This window comes from Culex pipiens, chromosome 2, assembly GCF_016801865.2.
Source record: "Culex pipiens pallens isolate TS chromosome 2, TS_CPP_V2, whole genome shotgun sequence".
NCBI lineage: Eukaryota > Metazoa > Arthropoda > Insecta > Diptera > Culicidae > Culex > Culex pipiens.
In genome coordinates, this window is record NC_068938.1 from 113745187 (window position 1) to 113772814 (window position 27628).

At 39.9% G+C, this 27628-nt stretch overlaps 2 protein-coding genes across 10 annotated transcripts in view; one reads left to right on the forward strand and one right to left on the reverse strand.

Annotated features, from left to right (window-relative positions):
- Nucleotides 1-5120: 5120 nt before the first annotated feature.
- Nucleotides 5121-7620, reverse strand: LOC120414731 (uncharacterized). Of its 3 annotated transcripts, XR_005605127.2 has the most exons (4): nt 7106-7620; nt 6667-7047; nt 6399-6605; nt 6016-6321 (listed from the first exon to the last, which is right to left on the reverse strand). XR_005605127.2 is itself a non-coding variant. In XM_039576036.2 (2 exons), the coding sequence occupies exons 1-2, from the start codon at nt 6537-6539 to the stop codon at nt 5962-5964; spliced, it is 501 nt and encodes a 166-aa protein (XP_039431970.1). In that variant the 5' UTR covers nt 6540-7616; the 3' UTR covers nt 5121-5961. The 3 variants fall into 3 exon arrangements, 1 of the variants encoding a protein (XP_039431970.1); XR_005605126.2 differs by having other exon boundaries at nt 6667-7616; XM_039576036.2 differs by having other exon boundaries at nt 5121-6321; nt 6399-7616.
- A 3804-nt stretch (nt 7621-11424) lies between these two features.
- Nucleotides 11425-27628, forward strand: part of LOC120414695 (profilin) — a 31873-nt gene continuing 15669 nt past the window's right edge. Inside the window, exons 1-2 of one of the 7 annotated variants that reach the window (XM_039575991.2) lie at nt 11425-11578; nt 12339-12570. In XM_039575991.2, the coding sequence (XP_039431925.1) occupies nt 12460-12570 (111 nt within the window). In that variant the 5' untranslated portion in view covers nt 11425-11578; nt 12339-12459. Of the gene's footprint in view, nt 11617-11952; nt 11971-12051; nt 12232-12308; nt 12571-27628 lie in introns of those variants that run through there. The other 6 variants (XM_039575988.2, XM_039575990.2, XM_039575986.2 and 3 more) reach the window with 6 other exon arrangements.

The window sequence follows — 27628 nt, forward strand, 5'->3', positions numbered from 1 at the left end:
GCAAAAATAGCTTATAGAGCAATTTAAAAAAAAACTCTAGAGTTGTTGCAAGCAACATGTAAATGATTTGAATAATTTGAATAAAAACGAAGTGTTCGATTCCCAAAATTTTTAGTGGATTTAAAAAAATATATATTTCAAGCAAAAGATGAACCAAATTGGCGTTTTGGCTTGACTTTTAAAAATTTCCGACTGTAGATTTTTTCCACGAATTCAGAAAAACTTTCAATAATCATAAAAAAAAGAAATCGTATTATTTTCAAATTCTAAACCTCAAATTCGAGGTCAGCAAACCCAAACTAGTCAAATTTGAATGGCCTTCTTATCATCTAATGTGTGTGTGAGTGTGTTTTTTTATTAACACCATCTTAGACTATAGAAAAGAATAGATTTTTTTTCGTGATTCGATTCGATTACTGGAACTGCATGCATATAAGCGAATCCGAATTCGCTAATTGAAGAATTCGACGACGTTTTTTCCGCTAGGTCCGCTGTTGTTCCAGCGGTGTTCGGAATGACAGCCCCCATACAGTTTGAGCAGTTTTTAGGGAAAAATTGCGTTTATAATGAAAAATCAAGCATTTTCAGAAAAGTGGGGTATTGCAAAGTGTGGCAATTTCGCTAAGGATCATAATGCTTGGTGATTTGTAGTGATTTATTGTGACTGGTATTTTATTTAAACGATTTTTCTGAAAAGATGATCGATATTTTGGATAACTTGAGTTAAATGTGGCAAAAGTTAAAAGTAATGATGAAATATTAGGTCTATTCCCGTACTGCAGAATTCTGCAATTCTGCACAAAAACGGCAGCAGAGCGTTTCCGTACTTTTCTGCAACAAAAGTAACTTTTCTCTCAGGCAGAACTTCTGCAGTGAGAGAGGTAGAAGTTGCAGCAAAACCGTTCCCGTACTTTTCTCCAAGCTATCTTTTCTCTTTCTTGTTGAAAAGTTACTGCAATTTGGTGTGATGGATGTTGAGTACACGCTTACATAAAATTTGCAAGTAGGTGAAATCAAGCATTTTATTATTAGTTGTAATAATAAATGATTTAGGAGTTTTTTATGTTAACGATTTCAGACTTAGTCCATTCATGTAAATGATAAAGCGATTTTTTTAGTGTAAACATTTCTACCTGATAAAAAAAATGATAACTTAAGCCATAGTATTACAGCACGGCTAGAACCCTAACAAAAAATTCTAGAGTTTTTTTGGAAAAATCTTATAAACTATTGTCTTTCATATGATGATAGGACCAAATAAAAAAATCTCTAGATTTGTACTATAAAAACAAATTGTTTTTAAAAACTTTTAAAAGACACATTTCTTTTGAGTTTTATAATTTCAAATAAATATTTGTTTAGGAATAATTTTTTATCTTAAATTGATTTTGAATATACTAAATATGTGTGTTAAAATAATAGGTAAATTTAATTGGAAAATAATAAATTGTACCTGCAATTTGTATTCTTATATGAATAAAAAAATTGATTTAATTTTGTCAAATTAAAATTCTGAAACTCAGAAATTCTGAAATTCTTGAATTCTTGACTTCTTGATTTCTTCACCATCTTGAATCATAAAAATTCACATTTTTTTTCGAGTCATATTTTAGGATAGAAACTGAAATTTAGTGGATCTAGAGACTGTTTCTATTTTATTTATATTTAAGTTTTAAAACTTTTGATTCACAAAAATTTTGATTACTTTTGAAATTATAATTTCTTTATTTTTGAAATAATAATTTCTTTATTTTTTGAATTATAATTTCTTTAATTTTCTATCTGCAGCTTTTGAATTTTTGTTGTTCTGAACTATTTATGAGTTTCATTCCAACTTTTGTTTATTATTTCGAATTTTTTCGTCAACCTTTGTTTTTTTTATTTGAATTTTTCAAATTAGGATTTTTTTGAAATTTTAAACATTTTTAAATATTTAGTTTTTAATTATTTCAATTTTTAAACTTTGAATTTGTGATTTTTTTCTGATATAATTATCTGCATTTTAAAATTTCTCAAATATAATAAAAATAATTTTATATTTTGAAAATATTAGTTTTTTTATTATTGATTATGGATTTCTAAATTGCCAGATTTCTTAATTTATGTGTTTAAAAATTTTTGAGTTTGTGATTCATTTTTTTTAAATTTTTCAATTTTGCTGCGTCACCATTGTTCTTTCATGACATCCAGTCATAATTTATTTATGTTATCCTGAATAATCTTTCAAACATTCTGCTATTAAAACATGTATTTTTGACCTCTTCTATATAAAACCGTTGTTTGTCGTTTTTAAATCATATTTATTAAAAGTACCTGTCACTCTCATTTGTAAAATTGTTTACCTAATGTAAAATATTGAGTTGTTTCTACTATATTATTTCTACCTAAGCATACATAATTTCTAGTTACTAAATAAATAATACAGCCTTGATTTTTTAAATAAAATGTTGTGCTGCGTAAAAAATAGTGTCCCCGTTCGAGATGTAAACTTCTTTCAATTACTGTTTTGTCAACCATTTTTTTTTAAATATTTTGAAATAATCAAAAAAAAATAATACCCAATTTGAGTTAATTCACTCAACTGTGTACAATATTGCAGAAAAAGTACTGGAACGCGCTACCCAGGCAAAAGTTTTGCCGCTTCTCTCCTTGCAGAACTTCTGCAAAAGAGAGAGATAAAGAGAGCGAGCTGAAAAGTACGGGAACGTGCTGCAAAAAAGTGACTTATGCTGGCTGCAGAATTCTGCAGAAGCTGCAGAAATTCTGCAATTCTGCAAGTACGGGAATAGACCTATTATGTAAAAGTGTTTAAACTTTACTTTTCTTCCTGTTTGACCAAAATATTGACCTTAAAAATGCATTTTGGTGATTTTTTGGAAATTTTTGGAAAAATTCGAATAACTGGCAATTTTTTGAGAAAATTATTGTAATTATGCTGTAATATGACTCTTATAGTTTGTTCGATCAATAATACACACATAAGGAGCATTATCAATCAAATAAATCTTATTTAAATCAATTTTTCAAAAGATCTTTTTGGTAAATTTGAGGAAGAACATGAAAAATTAACTCAGCCCCTATGATTTATACATCATTCGATTCGTTTATGCGATTGCCACACTTTACAATAACTTTCATCGACGTTAAAAAATATTTGAAGGAAATAAAAATCAAAAACTGCAAAAAAAATAATATTTCCAAGCACGCTGTCATTCCTAACATCGTTGCGTAGTGCTTCTACTCGCCACCAGGATGCGTGCACGTTTCTGTCGAATCTCTCAATTGGCATTCATAAGCTAAACGACATGCGACACCTAGTGTTGAGTAGCACAACAGAGCGAAGGATGTCGATTGAAATTTTTGTCCTTTAAGGTTATGTTTGCGAATTCTGTTTTGTTAAATTCCCGCTCCCTCTCCTTTGTTCTGATGTTCATAAAGCTGTTTCTTGACACCTTTCCTTACGATCTGCATACTAGCCTTAAAACAGCATGAGAACCATCTGGAGAACACTCAAACCCCGATGGTTTGACACCAACTGTTGACAAATGAACGGGGTCGAATCTATGACATTTCCCCGAAACCCACATTCCCGAAGAGACATTTCCCCGAATGCCACATATCCGAAAAGACACTTTCCCGAAATGTCATTTACCCGAAAATCATTTCCCCGAACAATCCATTTCCCCGAACGGCCACATCCCCGAATGGCGACTTCCCCTAAAAACCATTTTCCCGAATGGCCACTTCCCCTAATTTTCCACATCCCTGAAAATCATTTTCCCGAATGACCATATCCCCGAACGGCCATTTCCCCGAACGCCACTTCCCCGAACCCGGTCAGGCGGGTATGGCCGTTGCCCAGAACTGCGCGCGCGGTTCTGGGTAACGACCATACCCGCCTGACAGGGTTCGGGGAAGTAGCGATCAATAAAGTATCATGTCCACGTCTGAACGTTCAAAAATTCCGAGCTTCACTTGAATTTTGAATATTCAAATTGATGTAAGTGCGACAACTGGCCAAAGGGATTTCAGGTCAGAACGTGTTTGACACACGTTCAGGCCCGACTACCGCAAAAATTTGTAATTATTACTCGGGACCTTGGCAACCAAAATCAACCAAACTTCGGGACAATGCACAGAATGGTCAACCAAACAAAACGTGTTTGGCTTTATTTTTCGTTTGTTCAAGGCCAGACATTAAAACGCGTTTTTTCGGAACGTCCAAAAGCGACAAACGACAAGATAACACAACAATGTCAATTTGATACATTGATCATTTCGCAAAAATGCATTTAGTTTAAAATCAAATTACAGTCCAGACTCGATTAACCGAAGGCCTTGTCAATAGTTTACTTCGGATAATTGAATAATAAACATTTTTTTAGTCGTCTTTTTTGTTTTGCTGTCGAGTTTAAGTATAGCCCCTAAACTACTTTAAAGCGATTTAGTTATTTTAAATCTAAAATGGCGGTGATGAAATATTAAAAAATGCATTTTGTAATACAATAATCAACTATGATTAAATTTGATTAAAAAGGGTTGGTTTCAGAACTTGAATTGGACGTAATAAAAATTCAAAAAAAAAAAAAATGTTCAAAGCCTTCATCCAGCCAAAATTGATAAAGACGAATCAGTTTAGTTAAACAAAATCTAGAACAAACTGAATCCTGCGCATCGAGCGTCGCATAAACTTATCGTTGCTGTTCAATCCTTACCACGTAGATACCGTTTTGGAAAATTGTCTTTTGCTGAAAATTGCCGCTACAAAAAATACACTTTTTTATGGAACGTGGATAATCTCAATACCCCGCACTCTTGAAGTGTCCGCGTGGTTTATGAATGGCCTTCTACGGTTATTTGTTTTTTTTTTTTAAATCTTAAAACACGTAGGAGAATTTAATATTAAGGTCATACTTTTATTTAAAAAAAAATCCCTAAATAACAATTAAGTTTATATCTAGGTTATCATTCAGGAAAATTGATTTTTCGGAGAAGTAAACATTCGGGTTTATGTAAATTAGGGAAAACGACAGTTCGGTAAAATGGCCATTTGGAATTTTCGGGAAAATGATTTTCGGGGATGTGGAATTTTCGGGAAAAATGATTTTCGGGGAAGTGGCACTTTCGGGGAAATGATTTTCGGGGATATGGGATTCGGGAAAGTGGGATTCGGGGATAAGGGATAAAACCAACGGGGTCACTTTTTCCCACTCAGCGCGTTCCGTTTGAATTCCGTTTAGAATTCCGCTTGAGCGAAAAAAGTTCGATTCGAATTCTAAACAGTGTTCGTTTTAGATTCTAAACCGCATTCCGTTTCAAACGCAACAACCGGTTCCGTTTGAGTTTTCGCCGCAAATCGGTTTAAGCGGAATTCAAACGGAATCGAAACGGAATGGACGGGTAAGCTTTGACAGCTGCTTCTTCTTCTTGTTTTTTAGTATAGTGATTTTCTTTTTTGTTTTGGTTGAATTGAAATTCAACCAGAGAAAAAACAGATTGGAATTTTGTTTATACTTTGAGATTATTTTTATTAATTCTATCGTTCTTAAGTCAAAGTTTTGAATTATTAATAAAAACACGAGTCCCAGCCCCAAATTCCCCATTTTTATTAATCTTTTTTTCGCAAAATTACATAGGCTTTAGTGAGTGAGATGATGTGAAATTCGTTCTGCTGCTGGACATCCGCGACTTGGAGAGTCGCATCGGACGATTCGACTGTTCTGCCGGGATGATTCCATCGTCTTCTTCTTGGCCGCCGTCGATCGTATCGGACGAATTCGTCGACTTGGTCCGCTTGGTCCAGGTGAGACTCGTCGTCGTCGCACCGAGGTTAGGGAGCTTGGCAGGCATTCCACGATCGTCGGTAGCATGATCGCTGACATGGTGCTGGTCGAGTTATGTCGAATCGGTGTCCACTGCTGCAGCAAGTAGATCTTGCTCGTCGCCTCCCCCGGGATGTTCTCAACCGCAATCCTGACAACTTTGTACCATGCGCGCCTGGATCATGTTTTCGAACGAACGGGTAAGCCACGTTACTGCTGGCGCCGACACCGTCAGGTGCGTTTGGTACGAGCACCACCAGCTTGCCGTCCATCGGGTTCGGAAACTTAGACACGACGGCGTCACTCTCCGGAGGCGGCACGAGCAGTTACAATTACGCCGCGACCAATAATCCACGATTGGGCAAAATAGAAGGACAAGCAGCAACTTTTGAAAGACAGCAACTGCTGATGCTGTTTTGTTGTTTGGAAAGTCTTCGGGTGAAATTTTCTTAGCCACTAGAGGTGCCCTCGCTGGGTGTTGTTGAAGCGGTGAATTTGTCTGCAAAAGAGATAAACAAAGAACGACGATCGTTAGAACATGCTGTTGTCGACTTCCAACATCCCACTCGAACTCACCCGTCGAAAGTACGATCTCCAGGCCCACCAGCTAGACCGACAGCATCGTGTCACCATCAGCACACAGGACAGGTCCGACCTTAGGCCTTCACATTCCGCAGCTGGCTGGTTCCAGTGGCCACAACCCTCCAGCGGGCGCATCGAGATCGGCCGTTTAATTCAAAGTTGGCCAACGTTCAAATCGAGGAACACCCCGCGATTGTCCACCTGTATTAAAAATATTTCAAAGTTGGTTTTGATTATAAATAAAAAATTGTAATAAACTTACATGTGCTGTGAAAAACATCGTGCACGCGTGCTTCCGCCGAAGAAGCGCCTCTAGGCCAGTCCGGCCAAGGCTAAATTGTCCATCTCGGCCAAAGCGTCCCAGCCACTGGCGTCGACCAAGGCAGAGTTCGGTGCCGCCAACAGCGCCGGGAATGTGGACCGCAGAATGAGAACCCCGACGAAGGTTGCACAGGTTTCGGCTCTGGTGGCCTGTCCCAGCATTAGCAAAATGTCCATGGACCAGATCAAGGCTAAGCTTAGCCGGAACGCGAGACTGACCAAGCCAGACAAGCTCGACAAGCTGGACCGGATGGAGAAGGTACTGCTGGAACAGGCATAAAAGAAGCCGGTTCCGTCGAGCCAGTGTAGAGCGGCCAGGAATCTGAAAGAGGAGTTATTGAGTGAATGGTCCGAATCCTTAGAAATGTAGCGTAACTCACCAGTTAGATTATTTCCACAGCATAAGTTTTTTTTCCCGAAAAAAACATGGCGCGAATGAACAGGACCGAACAAGTTTTGCTTTTTGGTTTTTTCCTAACACTTTGACGTTTGATTGAAAAAATCAACTAGAAAACCGCTTCGGCGAAACGCGGCGAAATGTCATCGAGGTTCTGCCGTACACCAGTAGGTGTCGCTAATGTGCTAAATTGGCTCAAACGGAATCTAAGCGGAGTCCAACCTGGGATTCCGTTTAGAAAATTTCGAAGCAATTTTCGAAGCGGAATGAATCCGCCAAGCGGAGAACGGTTTGATTGGGTTAGTTTGACACCCCTTTTACACGTAGTTCCCACACACTACCAAACGCTTGTTTCAAAAATGTGCGTGAGCGCCTTGTAAGAAGTGACAGTTCGTCAAATTTTAATTTGGCTTTGACCAACCAACGGGGTACAAACTAAAAAAGGGTCAAACGAAAAAGTGACCAACCACCGGGGGTTGAGTGTTTTTATATTTTAAATTACTGGGGGGGGGGGGGGGGGGGGGGGTGGGGTGGGTCACGAAAAGAACACGCAACATTTCTTGACCGCGTTCCTTCCGATCAGCATACCGTACTTAAGGGCACAAATTACAAAATTACGAACGATCTACCACAGAAAAAAACAATAGTAAACAGGCCGAACAAAATTTCATTTTATGGCTCCATAAGATTTGTTGCTAGCAGACGTGCAATGTACCACAAAGTTGAACCAAAAAATAAGTAGCAGTTGTCACTCTGTGTTACTCTGTGGATCTACGATGGAATGCAGGCTCCTCAGAAAAAAAAACGGATTCACGAACCAACCCTTCGTTGGAGTTTTATTTCCTGAAAATGCATGGCCGAATGTTAGTTTTCATGTAAATTTGTAAATTTTCACTGTTTTTCTATAAAATACTTACCAAAAAGTTCAAGTACGATGTAATTTAAGGTTTATTCACAAAATTATAATTTAAACGGGATTTTCGACGAAAGAAAACGCAAACTGAACCGTTTTCGTCCGTCGCCATCTTACGAATAAGTATTTTTTGAATCAAACACCTTCAATAACCAATACATATTAATCTCACGTGGTTTTCACTATTAAATCAAGGGAAAAGTCGAATGGGGTAGATCCAAGTGAAATTCTGCTGAATTCAAAGTGAACACCAAGCGAAAAAAGAATGAAAAAAATCTGGCTTGCGATCAGCTGATTTTAAATGATTATCACATAAATGTCACGTGAAAAACACGTCTAGGTCAAGGGAAAAGCATCGAGAAATTAAAAGTGAGAGTGTGTGCAACATGGAGTTAAACTTTCTGTGAAGTTGCTGTGAAGATTACCATGGCACTTTGAAAAGTTTAACTCCATGTTGCACGCACACACTCTCACTTTTAATTTCTCGATAGAGTTATCTACGTGCGCATGTATTGCGTGTACGTACACTAAAAAAAGGAAAGTTAAATTTTGTACCAGACAGCAAAACAAATGGTGTGCTAGTGTGTGTGAGATCGGGCTTAGATAGCTCTATGGCATGGCATGGAGCAGCTCACGTGAAAAAGCACATGAGTTTACTATGTCAGATTTTTTCAGTGATGTTTAAAGCTACTTGAACTGGTCCCATATTTTGATCGTAAATTTTTTCGAACCTTCAGAATTGTTTGTCTGTGACGTTACCAAGCGGTAAAATGGAAAAAGAAATAAATTTGTATGTAGTTGCAAAGAACACCAAATCTCAATGAAATCTTAGACCTGGTAAAACATATAAGAAAAATTGCCCATTGAAATTGAAATACGTATCCGCCCTTTTCTCTTGTTGGTCCAGATTAGAGAACCTGGAGTTTATATTGCGCGTATTCCCGAAAAAGACACGCGGCATACCAGCCTCGAAACGACGCGCCGCACTTTCGGCAAATGCGCGCTGTCAAATCCCATACTGTGCGTTTTGTTTTTGTTGATCTTCTTCTTCGAATTGCATGGCATTGTTGCCGGGAATGTTTTTGATTACACTCAAACCCCGGTGGTTTGACACCAATTGTTGTCAAACGAACGGGGTCACTTTTTAGTTTGACACCCCTTTTACACGGAGTTCACACACACTACTGAACGTTTGTTTTGGTAGTGTGCGTAAGCGCCTTATAAAAATTGACAGTTCGTCACTTTTTAGTTCGACTTTGACCAACCAATGTGGTACAAACTAAAAAAGTGTCAAACGAAAAAGTGACCAACCACCGGGGGTTGAGTGTACACCAAAAGTGCAGTGTACCTTCGAGAGAAACGGACAATATTATATTGTGCGATCAGTTCCTAGCTGGACTCGGTCACAGGAAACGACCGGCGACTCAGTGACCGACGAAATAGGCGGCGGGCCAGATGCGGGCATAAAAATGTCAAAATCTCTTCCCCCCTCACTTCGTCTCACCATCCAGCTGCAGCTTTGTTGACAAACAAATGGAGCACGCGGTCGCATGATGGCGGCATCGATCCAGAATTAGGGGTGATCATGTGATTAAAAATGAAAGTTTTTTCAAGAAAAATAATATTTTTCCGACCGAATAAAAAAATTGCGAGCATGTTCAAACAATTATTCCTGATGTCGGAGAAGTGATAAAAAAGCAGAATTATAATCCATAATTTTTCTATAAATTGAATTTTTTCACTCCAACTGGGAACCCCTAGGTCTATCCACGACCGTTTCCAATAGAGATATCCACGCGCGAGAGTGTATTAGTTTGTAACAAAATGTACACGCAGACATAGGCAAATCGAGTAGAATGATTCGTCTGTCAAAATCAGCTGTGTCCTTTGTTATACCACGAGCACGTGGTAAACAGCTGGTTTTTACAGACGATTGGTCTACTAGATTTGCCTATGTCTGCGTAAAAAAAAAGTGTAAACAAAATCAGCTGCTTGTGTTAGTATTTGTATTTGAAGTATTGTTTTGGTTTTGAACGATTGTGATTGGCTGAATTCCAAGCAGCTGATTTTGTTTACACTTTTTTTACGCAGACATAGGCAAATCGAGTAGATCAATCGTCTGTAGAAACCAGCTGTTTACCACGTGCTCGTGGTATAACAAAGGACACAGCTGATTTTGACAGACGAATCATTCTACTCGATTTGCCTTTGTGTGCGTGTAAATTTTGTTACAAACTAACACACTCTCGCGCGTGGATATCTCTATGTCTGCGTAAAAATAGTGTAAACAAAATCAGCTGCTTGGAATTCAGCCAATCACAATCGTTCAAAACCAAAACAATACTTCAAATACAAATACTAACACAGAATCATGGTGTGCGTGAGAGAAACCGTGGAGATCTCTATAGAGATCTCCACGGTTTCTCTCACACACACCATCATTCTGTGTCAATATTTGAATTTGAAGTATTGTTTTGGTTTTGAACGATTGTGATTGGCTGAATTCCAAGCAGCTGATTTTGTTTACACTTTTTTTACGCAGACATAGGCAAGTCGAGTAGATCAATCGTCTATATAAACCAGCTGTTTACCACGTGCTTGTGGTATAACAAAGGACACAGCTGATTTTGACAGACGAATCATTCTACTCGATTTGCCTATGTCTGCGTGTAAATTTTGTTACAAACTAACACACTCTCGCGCGTGGATATCTCTATGACCGTGAGAAGATGCCAGAAAATCCAGCTACGAGCTAAATCCACAATATCTATAGAGAATTAATTCGTTAACGCTTCGATTTGCACTTTTGCTTTAAAATGGCTATTCTATAATAAACTCCAGGTTCTCTAGGTCAGATTTGTTGTAAGTTGGAAAAGAGGGGGTCAAAAATCTAAAACTTAGCGTCACGTAATAAAAGAACGCTTCCCATGCAGCGTGAAGTTGTCCGCGATGCCGCGCTCCAACTCGACGGCCATTTTTGTTCCAACTTTCGGATTACTCACTTCCGGTTCAACGCCGTCCTTTGCGAACGATTGCGAGAGCGGCAGTGGGTGCAAACTTGGGGATTTTTGCTGGCTTGTTTATTTAGGACCCTTTGGTCTATGTTTTTCATCGGAGTTTGGGTTTTCGATGAATTTATTCGGTATTTTGAATGATTTTTCGATGTTTCTTGAAAATGGGATATGTGACACTAGGGAAGAGTTCGGCAATCTCGTTAGAAACAGTGATTTTTGAACCAATCTAAAATCTTTGTGGTTTACTGTATTTTTGCAAATAGTGCCAAAGAGCACAATCTGGCAACTCTGAGCACGGCGCAACTCTCGCTCTCTGGTTCTCAGCAAACATTTTATGCTCGCTCTCTCTATCTCACGAATCATATTTGCTTGCTTGCTCGGGTTGCACAGTTCCCGTCGAGTGTCGAGTTGGTGAAACGGTTTTTGGACTTGCTGGTCGTCGGTCGCCGCCATCAATCGTTCGTGTTAATTCACACCCCGTGTGCCATTGAAGAAGCTCTAAATTAGCAGCAGCGCGAGAAGCACTCAGGTTCAGCACTTTTCACCTCCCTTCTCTATTCAATAAAAGTGAGTTTCGTGAAGTTTTTTTTCTGCTGTGTGCTGATTGAAGATAATTTTTTTTTCGCTGCCATCAAAGTTGGCCAAGTTTGGTGTCGTGCACCGGTTTTTCACGGATCAAGAAAACGCCGTCGTCGTCGCGGTCGCGAGTTACCTTTTTTGGAGTCCCGGTGCCGTTTTCCCTTCGATTCTCTCTCCTTGTAGAGCGGTGTGGCGGCGGCGGCTGCGGCAGTTTCACGGCACACGGCAAGGGGCCATCAAGTTTTTTATGCTGCTGCTGCCGCTGTGTTTGCTTGTCTGCTGCTGCTGCCCGTCCGTGTTTCGTGTTCCGACGACGTAGCGCAAGGCCTGCTGTGCGAGTGTGTTCGTGTCGTGAGACGTTTTGTCCTTCCCCTCTCTCTTTTTTTCGTATGTAGTTTTTTTTTGCTCCAACGGAACACGACCACAGCAGACGTCTCGCGGCCGGCAACACTTCTCCGGTCTTTTCCAATCGAACGGCTCTAGCGGCACCCAGTACATCTCGTTTGTCCGTCCGGCAAGAAAACCCGGAACGTGCGTCGTCTCAGGAATTTTCGATCCGATTTTTCGTCGCGTCGCGTTTGCCTTCCGGAATCGTTTCCGTCAGTGCGTGTATTTTTGTGTGTGTGTGTGTGTGCGCGCGTGTGGCCACTCCGAGCTTATTGCGGTTCCCTTTCTTACAGCGAACCTTTTTCTTTCTCCCGATTTTCCAGTTTAAGCAAATTTTTGCGCAACCAGTTTGTAGCGAGTGTGTGACACGAAAATTGTCCACGGTTTTTTAAATCACCCGTAAAGGAAACCCCCGAGAGAGTTAAAACTACCCCAACACCCACAATGAGCTGGCAGGATTATGTTGACAATCAGCTCCTGGCTTCCCAGTGCGTATCGAAAGCGGCCATCGCCGGTCACGATGGTGGCGTTTGGGCCAAATCAGAAGGATTCGAGGTAAGTCAAACTGCAAATCTGTCATTTTACAAACCGGCTCCGCCATGGCCAACTTGGAGGCAGTACTGCTCCAAGGGGGTGACACGGCGCATAAAGAAAAAGAATAAAAAAAGTTCAAGGGTGTGACCGATGTGTCTTGGATAAATACCACGCTGACTCATCATCGCCAACTAACATCGCCTAGCCGGGCGCCGGCTTACGGAATTAATAATCTATCCCTTAATCCACCACGGACCGCGCGGGGAACCGATAACACAATCTACCCTGGGTGATGTGGCCAACCAACCAACAAAAAAAAATAATTCGCCGGTTCGCCCTACTTTCAAAATGGCGTTCGGGTTGAAATTTCGTAGGATTTTTTCTTCCTTTTATTCTTTGGGCGCTCCGCGGCTCGGCTCTCGCACACCAGTGCAAGGCGGCCGTAGTCGTAGTCGTCGTGTGGCCATCAGCTCATGAATGGTGAGGTTCCGTCGAGCCGCGGAATGAATGTTGCGTTGAGAGAGGCACCTCTTCCCCCCACCCAACGCAGCCAAGGCTTTTTACTATCGATACTACACCACTCGGGAACACAAACACACGAGCCTTTTGTTGGCCACCACAAACATCCAAAACCAACACACATCCAAGTAAACATTCGCGAAAACTACGCGTGATGACGACTCACGCATACACAGGAGGCGGTGGCTCACACGCAATGACGCATACATTGAAAAATTGTCGGGACATGATTCGCGAAATACGCACAGAGTTGCCAAAAATTGATTGATACCAATCAATCTAACAGGGTTTTAAAAATTTTTACAGTAACGATTTGCTGATTCGAATAGTACGCTTCATACGCACCTGGATACACTCAGATGTTAGGGGATACGAGGAAAATTAAAATTTTAATTTTCTCTTTGACAACATTGCTGATTATGGACTTTTTTTCCAAAACCTTCACCAATAAAAAAAATCAATTTCGTTTTGAAAACACCTACTGCCATTATATTTTGACTAAATGGCCTACTTGTTCATTGAAGCACTCACTTGGGTGCTGAAAAGTTCAACTTTTCAGTACTTGTTTCGAAAAGTGACACTTTTCGACACTGTTGTGTTTTTAGAGTTACAAAACACAAGATCGATAACATAAAGTGGGGAACTAAACGTTTCTGTGAAGCGCAAAAAATGTATGCGCGAAACAAAAACTACTATTTCAGACCTTTAAATATACTGTGTGGAAGACTAACAGTTGAATATACTATTTATGTCAAAAAAAAAACCCATCTATTGGAGCTATGACATTTTCAACTTTGTTAAAGCCGCATGTGACTTGCAAAATGTATTTAAAATTTTCAAAAAAGTGCCAGTGTCCAGATAAGGTCCAGCTTGTGTCGGTACACTTCACTTCCTTTACCAAACATCGAGTCCAGATAAGGAACGATCCCCAGTTGTGTTGTTCCGCGCCGGTCATTGAGCTCCCCTCCCCGATCCCCGGTTTTAGAAATTGTGAAACATTAATCCACAAAAAAAGGGATACACAATTGTTTACAAAAGTTATGTGTCCTTTTGAAATGTTAGGCTCCATTTGCTTATTGACCCTTGTTTTCAAAGAAGCAGGGATGCCACATTTGAAGATTTTCGAGCACAGGCTCAATGCTCAAACATATTGTTTTGCCATGTTATTCGGTAATTTTCAATTAAATTAATTACTCACGAAAAAGATAAGAATGTTTTGCTTCTTTTGCCAAAAAAAGATTTTAAATATATTATTTTGCCATCAAGTTAAACTCATTTGCGTTTTTGTGATGTGCCCGAAAATCTGCAAAATCTGGCATGCCTGCAAAGAAGTCCAGAAATGTACTTGTATATGTAGACAACCTGGCCTTTTTCATGGACATAGGAAATGCAAATGACAGTCAAGTATTTCAAAACAAAATCATTCTTTTATACACGTCGTGATCGTGCTATCTTGTCACACGTGTATTTTGGGCCAAATTGAGTTAAGAACACTTTTCTCTGCAGCTTTCCTTTTGACCTTCTCGGATCCTCAAAGTTCCATCCTTTCGGAAGCAAGCTTGAGAATGCTAGGGTGATTACTTCCAACATGCTTCTTTCCTAAACGGTCAGGTCATCTGCGTAAAATAAACCGCAATGATGATTCGTTGAAATGGTTGAACATGAGCACAAATGTTCAAACGATACAGTTCAGAATCTACAGGGGAGGAAGAAACGTGGGGATCCCCCGCACACGTTCCTGTTTATTTAGGCTTTGAATCGTTGGGAACAACCATGCTTAAAAGTTTTGTTGCTGTGGAAACTCCCTTGGGCTCTCTTTTTCTTAAAAAATGGCATTCTGTGCGCCTTGGGACCTGAGGGTGCTATATCTTTTTCATGAAGGCGCAGCACAAATTGACAACTTGGCAAACTTGCAAAATGCAAAGTTTCTCTTGGGCCCTGCTGAGGGCGCTAAATTGTTTAAGGAGGGCGACATTTTTGTTAAAGAACTTGTTAGTGGACGACTTACCTCGATTAACCTACAGCTCAGCCCTGCTGGAAAACCTCTCTCAAGTGTTCACGTGGTTTAAGGATGGCCCCAATAGGCTCTAAGTGAAGCATATTTGGAGAAATAGTGTAGAAAAGTCCAAATGCTTATCTTGACCTTGTTGGCAGTCCAAATGGAATCTCGTCTGTAATTTACTAAAGTTACCCTCTCTAACTTATATTTGAGCTATTTGTTACTTTGGAACAGTCAAAAACACTGAAAGCTGTAATTCTTGAATAAAGTGCTGATAGGCCGATAATAGAAATAGGCTGAGAAATTCTATATTTCCCCTATTTTGGTAAAGACTTGCTAGTAGAAAAATTTACTACCACTTTCACATCTCTGAATGCCACAGAATTTAGTTTGTTTGCATCAGATCTGCTTTCTCTTTCTAGTAAAAGTTTTTTTTTGTTTTGTGACTTTTAGCTGTTTTTTAAGGCTTCGCAGGGGCAGTTACAGCTCGAGTTCGTTTTTTTTGCGTCAGGACACTTTTTCTAAGAATTTGTAATTTTTGGCTTAAAATATATTTTTTCACTTGATTTAGAAAGCTTTATGGAAAAGGACTGGGTATTTAAAGACAACGAGTTCAAAGATTGGTATTTCATCAACTTTGATTAATGGTAGCAATAATAAATAAATTGTGTTGCACTCAAGATTTAAAATTAAGTTAGAATAACATCGGGAAGTTTTTGCGAAATCATTTTAAAATTATCATAATTCCGCAATATGTAAACTGTATTATGCATATGTAGTTGTAAATGTGAGCATTGTTACACATACTACTGCATACCCGATTGGTGGTGTGTGTATGTTAAACTGTCAAACGCGTGTAATAGAGCTATCTAAGCCCGATCTCACGCACACTAGCACACCATTTGTTTTGCTGGCTGGTACAAAATTTAACCTCACTTTTTTCGTGTACGTACACGCAATACATGCGCACGTAGATAACTCTATATTACCATGATGTTATCCTTTTGTTCAACGTCTAACTTTTGGCAACTCTGCAGGTACAACAAAAAAACTCGTTTCCACAAATGTCATTGCTCCGTTCGTTTTGCTACTCTAAGCAGTATTTGTATGGGAAAGCAAAAAGGTTAAAATCTGCAACCTCACCCATCCGCCCACCGCCCACTTCCTCCTTTTGTACTTCTCTTATAAGACTTGCAAGACTGTGTGTGTATGTGTGACCACGTTTGGCACCAGCAGAGGTCCTACTGCTTCACCTACTTGGCAGACTCCCATATCTCTCCCGTGGAGACGATGACGATGATGATGATGTTGATGATGGGTGTTGCATGGCCGGACAGATTTATACACAGATACTCGGATGGGTTCAACATCTCTCTGGTGCGGTTGGTGGTGTTTGTGTAATCCACACCGGGTTTGGTTGCGTGTTTGCTGGAAACACACACACCTTCAAGCAGACTGATTCGGACTTTGTGTTTGTGAGTGTGTGTGCTTGTTGCACAAAGGGTAAAAAATGTGACTCATATGTTGAAGAAAAGACTAAGACCAAATTTGGATGTGCATTGGCGATATTGTGGAACTTAGTGAGGAGCGGTAAACGTCATCGACGTTTTAAGTTAAACTTTCTAGAATTTTGTTGACTCATCACATACAACGTCATAACAGAATATTGATGACAAAGTAGATTGTTTTGATTACCTCTGTCATACTCTTGTCTTAGACTAGCGTTTGGGTTTTGGCCTGTCTATGAAACATGTACATCTTTCAAGAGTTGTTGAAAATGAACTGTGCCTTAGTATCCGTAACCTTCCACGTGTCAAGATTTTCGCAAAATGTGAAATTTATAAAGTTTTGTAGAGGATTTGCATGCTTTTGAACAAGACTCAGTGATGAAAATGTTTTTGGTTCTATTATGCAAACATGAGCAGTTTTGATGTCCCATACAGGAACGATCAAATAAAGCACCTCGATAAAGGTATTCCATGCTTTAATGCGAAAAGAAGATTGTATGACAGTATATGCAAGTTTAAATGGAGAGTATTGAAAAACGTTACGTTTGTTATGTGTAGAAACATTTATTTTTGAAATCGTTGAGACAGTCTGAATTTTAGATACTATCTAAATGTATGACGGCATATGTTGAACATAGTACTTATGCGTAACTTTTCGTATCGTTGGAAATGTGGGATCTGTCCCACTGTGCCAACCGAACCGGTACCTTGTACAACTGGCCGCATGGTTGCCATTTGGACCTCTACTCCAGTCGGTCCGCTCGTATTGGTGGATAGCCATCGAGAGAGCCCGTTTCGTTCAATGTGGACACGCGTACACTGACGGGCGGGCCTGCAAATACCGACCATTCTTATTCATATTCATCGGCAGATGGGAATTTTGGCTTTTTCGGCGTTTGGCCTCCCCGTGGCAATTCCGTGTCTTCTTCCCCGTGCCTTGGTGCTTCTTTCTCCGCCCCTCTTTATGGTTCGCCTCCTCTTTTGACTGATCATTAGAGGAGAAGGGCGTCGAGTTAACGACGTGTTAAAATGCTTCCTATTATCATCATCAGGATGTGTTGCTGCCTTGCCCGTTGGCTTGGGGAGCGTGAGTTCCTGTTCGTTATCGAACTCTCTACACCGCGAACCGATACCGTTGAAGGCGCGCGGGGGTCTTTGCCATTTCGAGTGAGATAAGATAAGATCGGCAATGGCGACGGTGGTGCAGCTGGAAACTTACAGATTAAATTTCATTTATCAAATCAGTTAACTCAGCTGAAATTAAATTTAAAACTGACAAGCTAAAAAAGATAAGCCCACTAAGCCAATTCAGCCTTCCGAAAAAAAATCCTCGAAACTCAAGCTTCTCGCATGCTCCGCAACGTGTGAATGTTTATGAATTTAAGTGCCCAACATATGGTCCGCAAATTTCTCATATTTACATAAGCACTCAATTCAAATGGAAAATGTTGGAATACCTCTGTTTCTTTCTCAACACAGCCGGCTGTCGGCTTAGCCATGCGCGCGCGTTTGTGTGTGTGTGCCTTTGTTATGATGGCACAGCAGATAAACAGTTCTGGGTCGTGTGGTTTGTACACCCAACCATGGCCAGCAACGGCCTGAGCTGCTGGGGGTGCGTTTTGTCGTCAGCAGTTGTCTGGCAGCTGCTGGTGGGACTTTACTGAAATGCGTGTGTTTGATCCTCTCAAAGAGATATTTGTTTTTCGTTTATGACCTAGACTTTTTGAGAATTTGTTAGTTTTATGAGGCATATTTTGTCATAAAATGGTTTGATACAAATCGACCATTTAACTCGTAATTTTCACTAGTGCACTTAAAAAACAATGTTCTTGGGTGAAAATTCAATTTTTTTCGAAAATGACGAAACCTTGGAATCATCATGTTTGCCCTTATATTTTGAAAAGCTTTGATCTACACTCAAACCCCGTTGGTTTGACACCAACTGTTGTCAAACGAACGGGGTCACTTTTTAGTTTGACACCCTTCTTACACGGAGTTCACACACACTACTAAACGTTTGTTTCGATAGTGTGCGTGAGCGCCGTGTAAAAAGTGACAGTTCGTCACTTTTTAGTTTGACTTTGACCAACCAACGGGGTACAAACTAATAAAGTGTCAAACGATAAAATGACCAACCACCGGGGGTTGAGTGTAGTTGAAACCCAAGCTGACGTTCGTTATAATAACAACCTAGAAAACTTGCTTGGTTATCATTCGTTGCTATGCAGTTGTTTGTTTACCTTTTATATGAAGACGTCAACCTTGAGCTTAGATTTTGAAACAGCTGACCGGTCACATCACTTACCACGGTTAATCCTGACTTCATATCCATCCTAATTAGGGGAACTATTTACTATACCCTTTTTCAGCATATTTATTTGATCGGCCTATCAGCACTTTGATCATGAATTACTGCTTTCATAAAGTGTTTTTGACTGTTCCAAAGTAATAAATAGCTCAAATAGAAGTGAGCAAGCAACTCTCCATTGTTGATACATCTGAAAAACAGCAACAGTGATGAGTATTGGTCGAACGGCTCAGAGTGATTAGATTAGATTTATTTCCCCTACCACTCAGATCTTTCGTGATACTTGTCGGAGACTCAGGCGTTTTAGCGGTCTTCATCACTCAAGTATCAGAATAACATTCCTATCCACTTTCCTGTGAACTTACCACTGGTCGTAGCCGGCGACGGTATTGATTAGCATGAAAGAGACATTTCAGAGTTGCGAAGTGGTGATGATTGATTCCTACAGTTCATCTGAGTTCCACGGAGCAGTTCTAGAAATGTCTCGGTCAATAACGGAGCAACGGGTAGACATCAAAGCTAATGCTATTGTGGATTTAGCTCGTAGCTGGATTTTCTGGCATCTTCTCACGGTCATTGGAAACGGTCGTGGATAGACCTAGGGGTTCCCAGTTGGAGTGAAAAAATTCAATTTATAGAAAAATTATGGATTATAATTTTGCTTTTTTATCACTTCTCCGACACCAGGAATAATTGTTTGAACATGCTCGCAATTTTTTTATTCGGTCGGAAAAATATTATTTTTCTTGAAAAAACTTTCATTTTTAATCACATGATCACTCCTAATTCTGGCTCGATGCCACCATCATGCGACCGCGTGCTCCGTTTGTTTGTCAACAAAGCTGCAGCTGGATGGTGAGACGAAGTGGGAGGGGGAGAGGTTTTGACATTTTTATGCCCGCATCTGGCCCGCCGCCTATTTCGTCGGTCACTGAGTCGCCGGTCGTTTCCTGTGACCGAGTCCAGCTAGGAACTGATCGTACAATAACATGATTTCGAAATATTTCAAACGTTACGTCTAGTCACTATTTTACGTTCTTTGCCAGAAGATCAGATACCTTCCCATGTATTCAAATTCATACGCCACGTGCAATTTCTAAGTTAAAGTTAGGCCATAACGCTACCTTTACGTACTTGAAGTTTGATGATCTGGCAATGCAGGAATCGTTCAATTATGTTCTCAAATTAAGAACACCTACACAGCAAAAAATCCGATGGTAAAATCGCATGCAAAAGCATGCACATCACCTTCGTCAAAATAAACACTTAATATTACATACTGCATGTACAATTTTTGCAAACACAAAAAAAAGTTGAAATCGACGGGATTCAAACCCAGCACCAACAGTAAGGACTGGCGCCTTAGCCCACTCAGCCATCAGACCGATGAAAGGTTGGAAGGATAAACGCATATATTAGCTTGACATTTCGGTCAAGTACGTTTCCCTTACTGATGGGCTACATATTTCAGGGTGTAAAATCACATAACATTGCATAAAATGAAGCAATATTTATTTTACACCCAGGCCTTTTACACGCAGCTGGATTACTACATTTTTAGCTGTGTACATAATATGGAAGCAGTTCTTGTTTATGAAATAACTGCAAACCCTGTGGACAAAAAATCTCAAAATGTTATAATTAGTAACGTAGAGTTAAGGAAAAAGACATCAAATATTGAAATGTCACAACAATAACGATTAGTTTCACATGTATTCGCAACCTTTTTGCGGCCAGCCCTTCGATAAGTGGCCTTCATTTCTCCCATTTGAGCCAGCGAAACAGCACACAGTCGTAACGATAACTGATACAAAGTGGTTTAACCTGTTGTGAAATGTAGCGTTACTCGTCGTCGTCGTCGTTTGTACCTGCTAGCAAACGATCGCCAGCAAATCTAAAACTCTGTGTTTGTGAGTGTGTGACAAATGTGCGTGTGAGTTGCCATCCAGTCGAAACAAGAAAGCGCATCCAGTTTCAAACATCGGACCGTTCAATCATCGTGATTCGTTCCGTTTGCCGTTGATGTGCCCTCGGGGCTTGGACTTTTTTTTTTATCTCTCTCTTAGAAGCGCATCTCAAGCCAGGTGGTGGTTACGAACGAACAAAGTCCGACTACGACGACGACGACTTTCTACTGCGGTTTAAAAATGTCAATAGGGGGCTCCTCTCCAAAACCTGCCCCCAAAAGAAAGTGAAGAAAAGGCCACATTTGAACCGGGTCCACGCCGGAGCGCCCCTCTCTCTATCTCTATATATTTAATATATTCGGCTGGGATCGAAAGCAAAAATCGCCATCGCAAGAGGCGTTACTAGAGTGTGACCAACAAAAAAAAAAAAAAAAAAAGAACTGGGCATCTCTTGCCATTTCGTGGCAATTAAGTACGGTTCAAGTGATTTACTTTCCTGCCGTACTTCCGTTTGGTGATCATCACTGTCTGGCTGTCTGTAGTTGCTAATCGTGCAGGCACACGCGCCGCTTTATTGTGTTGCTCGCGATGAGGTAAACCGTATTTAAGGTTGTGGCTACTGGAGTTGTTGGTTTTTTTATGTTTCCACGGAACGTGGAAATGTAGTCACACCACACACTCGTTGAGATGCGTAATTTGAGCTGCGATAATTTGTTATGTGTGTGCGCAACAATAGGGCGGTTTATGTTTTGAAACAAACCAGCCCCAAGTGCTGGTGCTCGTTAGGTTTGAACAGTATATGCACTAATCCGGGTGCTAATTGTAGGATACGTTATCTGTTTGTGTCAAGAGCAGTTTTGCTGACACCTGAATAGTTTGAAACATTCTGAAATGAGGAATATTACTTAACTTTACATAGTTAAACTCTTGCGCATTGGTTATTTTAAAAAGTAATCTAAAATATGCTTATTCCAATTTCTTTTCTACTAAGCTATCATACCAACATTAGCGGCCAGGACGCTTTTTCATCCAATGTGAACTCGGTCGGCCAAAGCTTGTACATTATCATGTTTTTGCCTTCCTCACCTTACTGAGGAAAGGCTATAAAATCACTCGAAAAATAAACTTCTTAATTCGACCTCGTAGACCCACCTTCACGTATACATAAGTCCCTATTGAAAATTATGAAGTTTAGTAAAGTACTTCAAAAGTCATGCTAAAAAAACATTTTGAGAGAAGTTCGGAAGATCGTAAAAAGGGTGGTTTTAGTAAGAAAACTTGTTATATGTTTTTAGAAAGGCATTTACAAGACCTTTCCAACGAGCCCAAACCTTTGAAGATCTGATAACCCGATCAAATGTTATTCATACACTTTTTGGAGGCCGGATCTCAGATATTTCGATGAAAATAGTGTCCGAGTCCATCATGCGACCCGTCGTTAGTTAGATAATTCGAGCCAAACATTTCATTAGGGCACAAAACCAAAAACCGCGATTCGAGAAAATCGCTTGCAAAAAGTGGACAACTTGTTTCAATTCCTATTTAAAAAAGAAGCTTGACTGATGGTATTTTTACTGATGATACGATAAAACACATCATTATCCTCAACTCTGCTTAAATGCTTCTTAATTTTTGTTGATTTTCGCAATTAAACTCATAATTTAAAAAAAATCGTTATTGGGCCCTTTTAACTTTCCAACTGTTGTTCATAATGGGCCCTTTCTAAATGCAATTTCGAAGAGAGCTGAAAGGGCACTAAAGCGCTGTCACCGGATTGTTGTTTTGAATGATGTTTACGGTTTTGGTTAGAAATTTTGATTATTGGTGAAGTTTTGTGATTGAATAGTGTAGATAAGGTATGTGAAACATAAAAATTCTTCAAAAGTGTACTGAACAGCAGCCGCGGGACCGTTTTAAATATTGTTTTTTGACGAAGTTTTTCTCTGCAGAAATCCTTGGGGAAAAGTAAACCAAACTTTTTTTTGAAGTGAATTAGTGTTAAGAATGTATGAAAAGTTCACTTTATAACACAAAAAGTTCCTCAAGTACGAGAACCTAACGAAAAATAAAAGGGCACATTTGAACTTTTTTTTTTGGTTTGCAGTGAACATGGTTATGTGCCCTTTTGTGTTTTTGATTTTTTCAATAGGAAATTGTTTGTTATCAATCTGATTCTTGGAGGGCATGTAGGGAGTGTACTAATGAATGGAATAGTGGAATAATCCCCAATGTTTACGTTTTGGTTTTGTGCCCTAATGAAATGTTTGGCTCGAATTGATTGAATTTTCAAATAAGCCTAAAACATCGAATATCTGATAACCCAATCGAAAGTAATTAGCACTTATGAGTTATTCATACACTTCCTGGAGGCTGGATCACAGATATTACGATAAAAGCAATATCCGATTCGATAATGCGATCCATCGTTTTTTGGATAATTAAAAGGTCTTACAAATGATACCATTAGATTGAAAATCTGCTAACCCTATCATTTGTAGGTTGAACATTTTATTTTACCAAAAACAAAACTATGTCATTGTGAGGAAGGCATCAGCCATCGTATGGCGGATTAGGTAAGGTTTTTTTTTAAATAAAATTGCCTAAAAAGTTAATAAATTTGTTACACCTGGACTGACCTAACGACCTTACTTCTAGCTATGGCCGGGAAAGACATCTATTTCCCCTGTGGACGGAAGGCGTGATCAGACAAATTTGGTTTCGAAAATTCCAAAACTACCGTCAGTGGGGTGACATTGTGTCTTGGGGGTGAGATTGGGTCAAAGTGATTACGGATTAAACCATTTCTCAGGTTCTTCTGAAATAAAATTCTTATTGGGTTCGTTCAAAAATTGCATTCGCATTTGCATTCGTATATGCACTCGCATTCGCATGGAGATGGTGATCTTAGTGGGTTGCAGACTAGATTTCGTCATGTATTTGTGATGATTATACAGTGTAGGTTGCTTAAAAAGCGATCACAGGGATCGTCCTACCAGAGCAGGACAGAATGCACCATGGAAGCCATCCATTGCAGGTCGCTCCCATCTCCACAATTCACCGGGGAGGGAAATAGTGGAGAGCACGGGAAATGTTGACGCTTGACTTACAGTCATCCCGCATACTAGGAACACTTTTGTGATAAATTGTCAATAACGTGTCAAATGCATTTTTTTCTGTCAACCCTACTATTTTTAGGACCTCTATTTAGTCATTCTCTTACTATTTCACAAGTAAAAGTAGTACTCTTTGAACAAAAACTGCATTTAAATACTATTTTATTCAGAACAGCAAACCCTGCCTCCAAACCTATAGGCACACAGCTAAAAAAGTAGTAATCCATCAGTATGGGAAATCTACTTGACCGAAATGTCAAGCTGATATATGCGTTTATCCTTACAGCTTTTCATCGGTCTGATGGCCGAGCGGGCTAAGGCACCAGTCCTTACTGTTGGTGCTGGGTTTGAATCCCGTCGGTTGCAACTTTTCTTTTTGTGTTTGCAAAAATTGTACATGCAGTGTGTAACATTAAGTGTTTATTTTGACGAAGGTGATATGCATGCGATTTTACCATCGGATTTTTGCCTTTCCTCACCTCAATGAGGAAAGGCTATGAAATCACTCGAAAAATGAACTTCTTTATTCGACCTCCTAGACCCACCTTCACGTATACCTATCGACTCAGAATCAAATTCTGAACAAATGTCTGTGCGTGTGTCTGGATGTGAGTCCGTGCACCGAAAAATATGCACACGATTATCTCCGGACTGGCTGAACCGATTTGGACCGTTTTGGTCTCATTCGAACCGTCTTGGGGTCCCACAAGACCCTAGTTAATTTTATGGAGTTTAGAAAAGTAATTCAAAAGTTATGCTAAAAAACGATTTTTGCTAAACTTGGGAAGATTGTAAAAAGGGTGGTTTTTGTAAGAAAACCTGTCATGCTGTAAATTGTTAGAAAGGTAATTAAAAGACCTTTCCAACGCGTTCAAAAAATTGAAGGTCTGATAACCCTATTAAAAGTTGTGAACACTTAAGTGTTATTTCTAGAGTAAATTTTCAAAAGGTCCTATCTGCAAAATCCTCATTCTGAGAAATTTCACGTCGAAGTTTTGTTGAACATTTTTAAATCCCATTTAAACACGGTTGAGTATTTTTCAATTCTAAAAACGCCCAAATGGACCTAGCATGATGCTTTTTAAGTGTATTTAACAGGAATAATCAAAAGTCTAGTTTAAACTGATTTCTGAAGCAATTTGTTTCATACGACCTATGAGTGCACATAGGACACGTTTTATAGGTCAAATTTTGCACATAGGACTTAACACATTGGACCAAACTCGTGTAGTATTGCACATTGGACTTTTCAAGATTAAATTTAAATCCTGATTTAAAAATAACAACTTTTTTCAAATAAATATGATCACCCAATCCTCACGCAACGTGTAGGTAACAGCTGATTGATAGCATGAAATGTTTCAATGCTTCCAGTGCGAAAGAGAGAAACCGTTAGGACAGAAAAAACAACCAATCAGCGCTCTCGTCTGCATCTGTCAGATAGGTGCTGACAAATCAACCTATACGGCAATGTAAACATTCTTTGCCTGGGTGCGGATAGAACTTTGAATAGTTTTCAAGCTTTTGAATGTTTTTTTAGATTATTTTCCAATGTGGGGCTAGATTCTTGTTGCAGAGTGATTAATTCTAGAGTACTTTTTCAAAAGGTCCTATGCGCCAAAAGTAAACAAACTGAGTTATACAATGCATGACGTTCTGCATATCCGAAACTACACTATCCTCAAACCCGATTTCTTCTAAGTATTTAATTTTTAAAATTATTAGCGAAATGCAAAATAACCTATGAGCATTCTCTTAAATTTTCATACAAAATAATTTACGTCGTTTTACCTCTCAGTGTCCTATGTGCATTCAGTAAAATGATGCACATACGACAATAACAAATCGACCTATGTACAATTTTAAATATATTTCAATCATTATGCACATACGCTAATATAATAACGACGTATGTACGCATTTTATTGAATAATTAGAAAGTAATGATAGATTTTTTTATATCCATATATCTTTTTAAAAATAATGTTTGCCTAGGTTCCGGTTAACGTGTAGACGTCAGCTGTAAGAGAGTATGAAATGTTTCAATGCCTGACACAGCAAAAGAGAAGAGCAAAATTTAACCAATGAGCTCTCTCTCCCGAATCTGGCGGATACGACTCCCAGCATGACATACCAAAACAACTCATAAAACAGCATAAAATATGTTTTTTGTTTTGGTTGATAGGATCCCGGACAGATCATTGTTGTGGACTGTCTGAGTTTTTAAAGAAAAGTGTCGGAGGGCGAAGGATTGCGGCAACAAAAAAATACGGTAAGTAGGGTGGAAAATTACCGTGATTCCCAAAGATGATTCCAGGACCATGGGATCGGCTCCGAAAGGCGTCCCTGTGCAAGAGGGCGAATATTTGTTTGGCCTTTCGGGTTGGGTTTGCCGGTACCGTGGCCATTATTTGGCTTTCCGGATGGGTTTTCTTGGTTCCGTGGCTATCTGGAAGGTGTCCCTGTCCAAAAGGGAGGATGCTTTTTGGCCGCCCGGATAGATTTTGTCTGTTCCGTGGCCATCCGGATGGCCAAAAAGCATCATCCCTCTTGCACAGAGAAGCCATCCGGATGGCCACGGAACCGACCAAAAAACATCCGGAAGGCCAGAAAACATCCCACCTTTTGGCCAGGGACGACTTCGGATGGCCACGGTACCGGTTAACACATTTCAGGAGGGAAATGTTATGCTGTTAAATTTAATAAACCTTAACCTTAAACTACTTTTTCATCACCCGCAGCACTGCTTTACGGTACCTGGTCCCCCGACAACGACCAACCAAGCGGCGGCGGACGTGGTACGGAGGACGCTTCTAGAAACCTTAAAAAAGAGCGCGCCATCCGCTTCGTGGTCATGGTCTGTCAGAGAACCTCAAGACGAACGTCGAGTACATTAAGATTGCCGGAACCCGGGCGGATCGGCTATCAACAACTTCGCCAACGGCAAACTCATAATTACGCACGCAGATGCAGGTCGTCTGGGCCGCTTGGGACAACGTGTCCGAGAATCCAAAAATGCACGAGCTGCTGAGACTAGTGTTTCTGAGGCCACCGGAGTGGGCGGAAACATAGAGGTTGCGGCGGTTAAGGGGTTACATACATGTAGAAAATCACAAAATGTCATATTACAGATTTTTTTTTGAATCCACTAAAAGATGATTAGGAATATTTTTTTCTGTGTATATTTCGGCAGTGATACAACCAAATGTCTTCAAATATGTTTTGATAATAGATGAAAATGTGTATTTTAATGCCCTGATAACAGTTTTTTAATAAAATTAAGTGTGTGCTCACACCAACCTCTGACTTTTTTTTTATCGATTTACATGTATGTAACAAAGGCTCTGCAGAAGCGCTCCGATCACGACGTGTTGTTCCTGACTACGCAGGGTATCGTCCAGCTGGAGCAGCGTCACCGTAACGGAATACGCGGTCGCATGGCGGCCGTGCACGATCTGTCAGTACTACGCCGTGGTTTTTCAGTTCCAGCATGGACACTACGACAAGTGCGTCGCGGCTTCGTCGTCGTGATGATCTTTTCTCACAGCCAGCCATAAACGAACTGGTTTTACGGAGGAATTGGCTGCTAATCTGAGCGAACTTACCTCGCTGAAGAATCGCTTGTGACTCTTCGCGCTCGACAGGTCCTAATAGCTGCTCATCAGCCAGCTTAAGAACTACGTCACAACCAGATAAAGTCCATCTGTCTGTCTAAGAGCACGAAA

Bases quoted from the DNA above. Each gene is read 5' to 3' on its own strand.
- LOC120414731 (XM_039576036.2), bottom strand. From the start codon at position 6,539: ATGCGCCCGCTGGAGGGTTGTGGCCACTGGAACCAGCCAGCTGCGGAA. The intron at 6,322-6,398 runs GTGAGTTCGAGT...TCTCTTTTGCAG, and splicing joins GGAGATCGTACTTTCGACGG to ACAAATTCACCGCTTCAACA.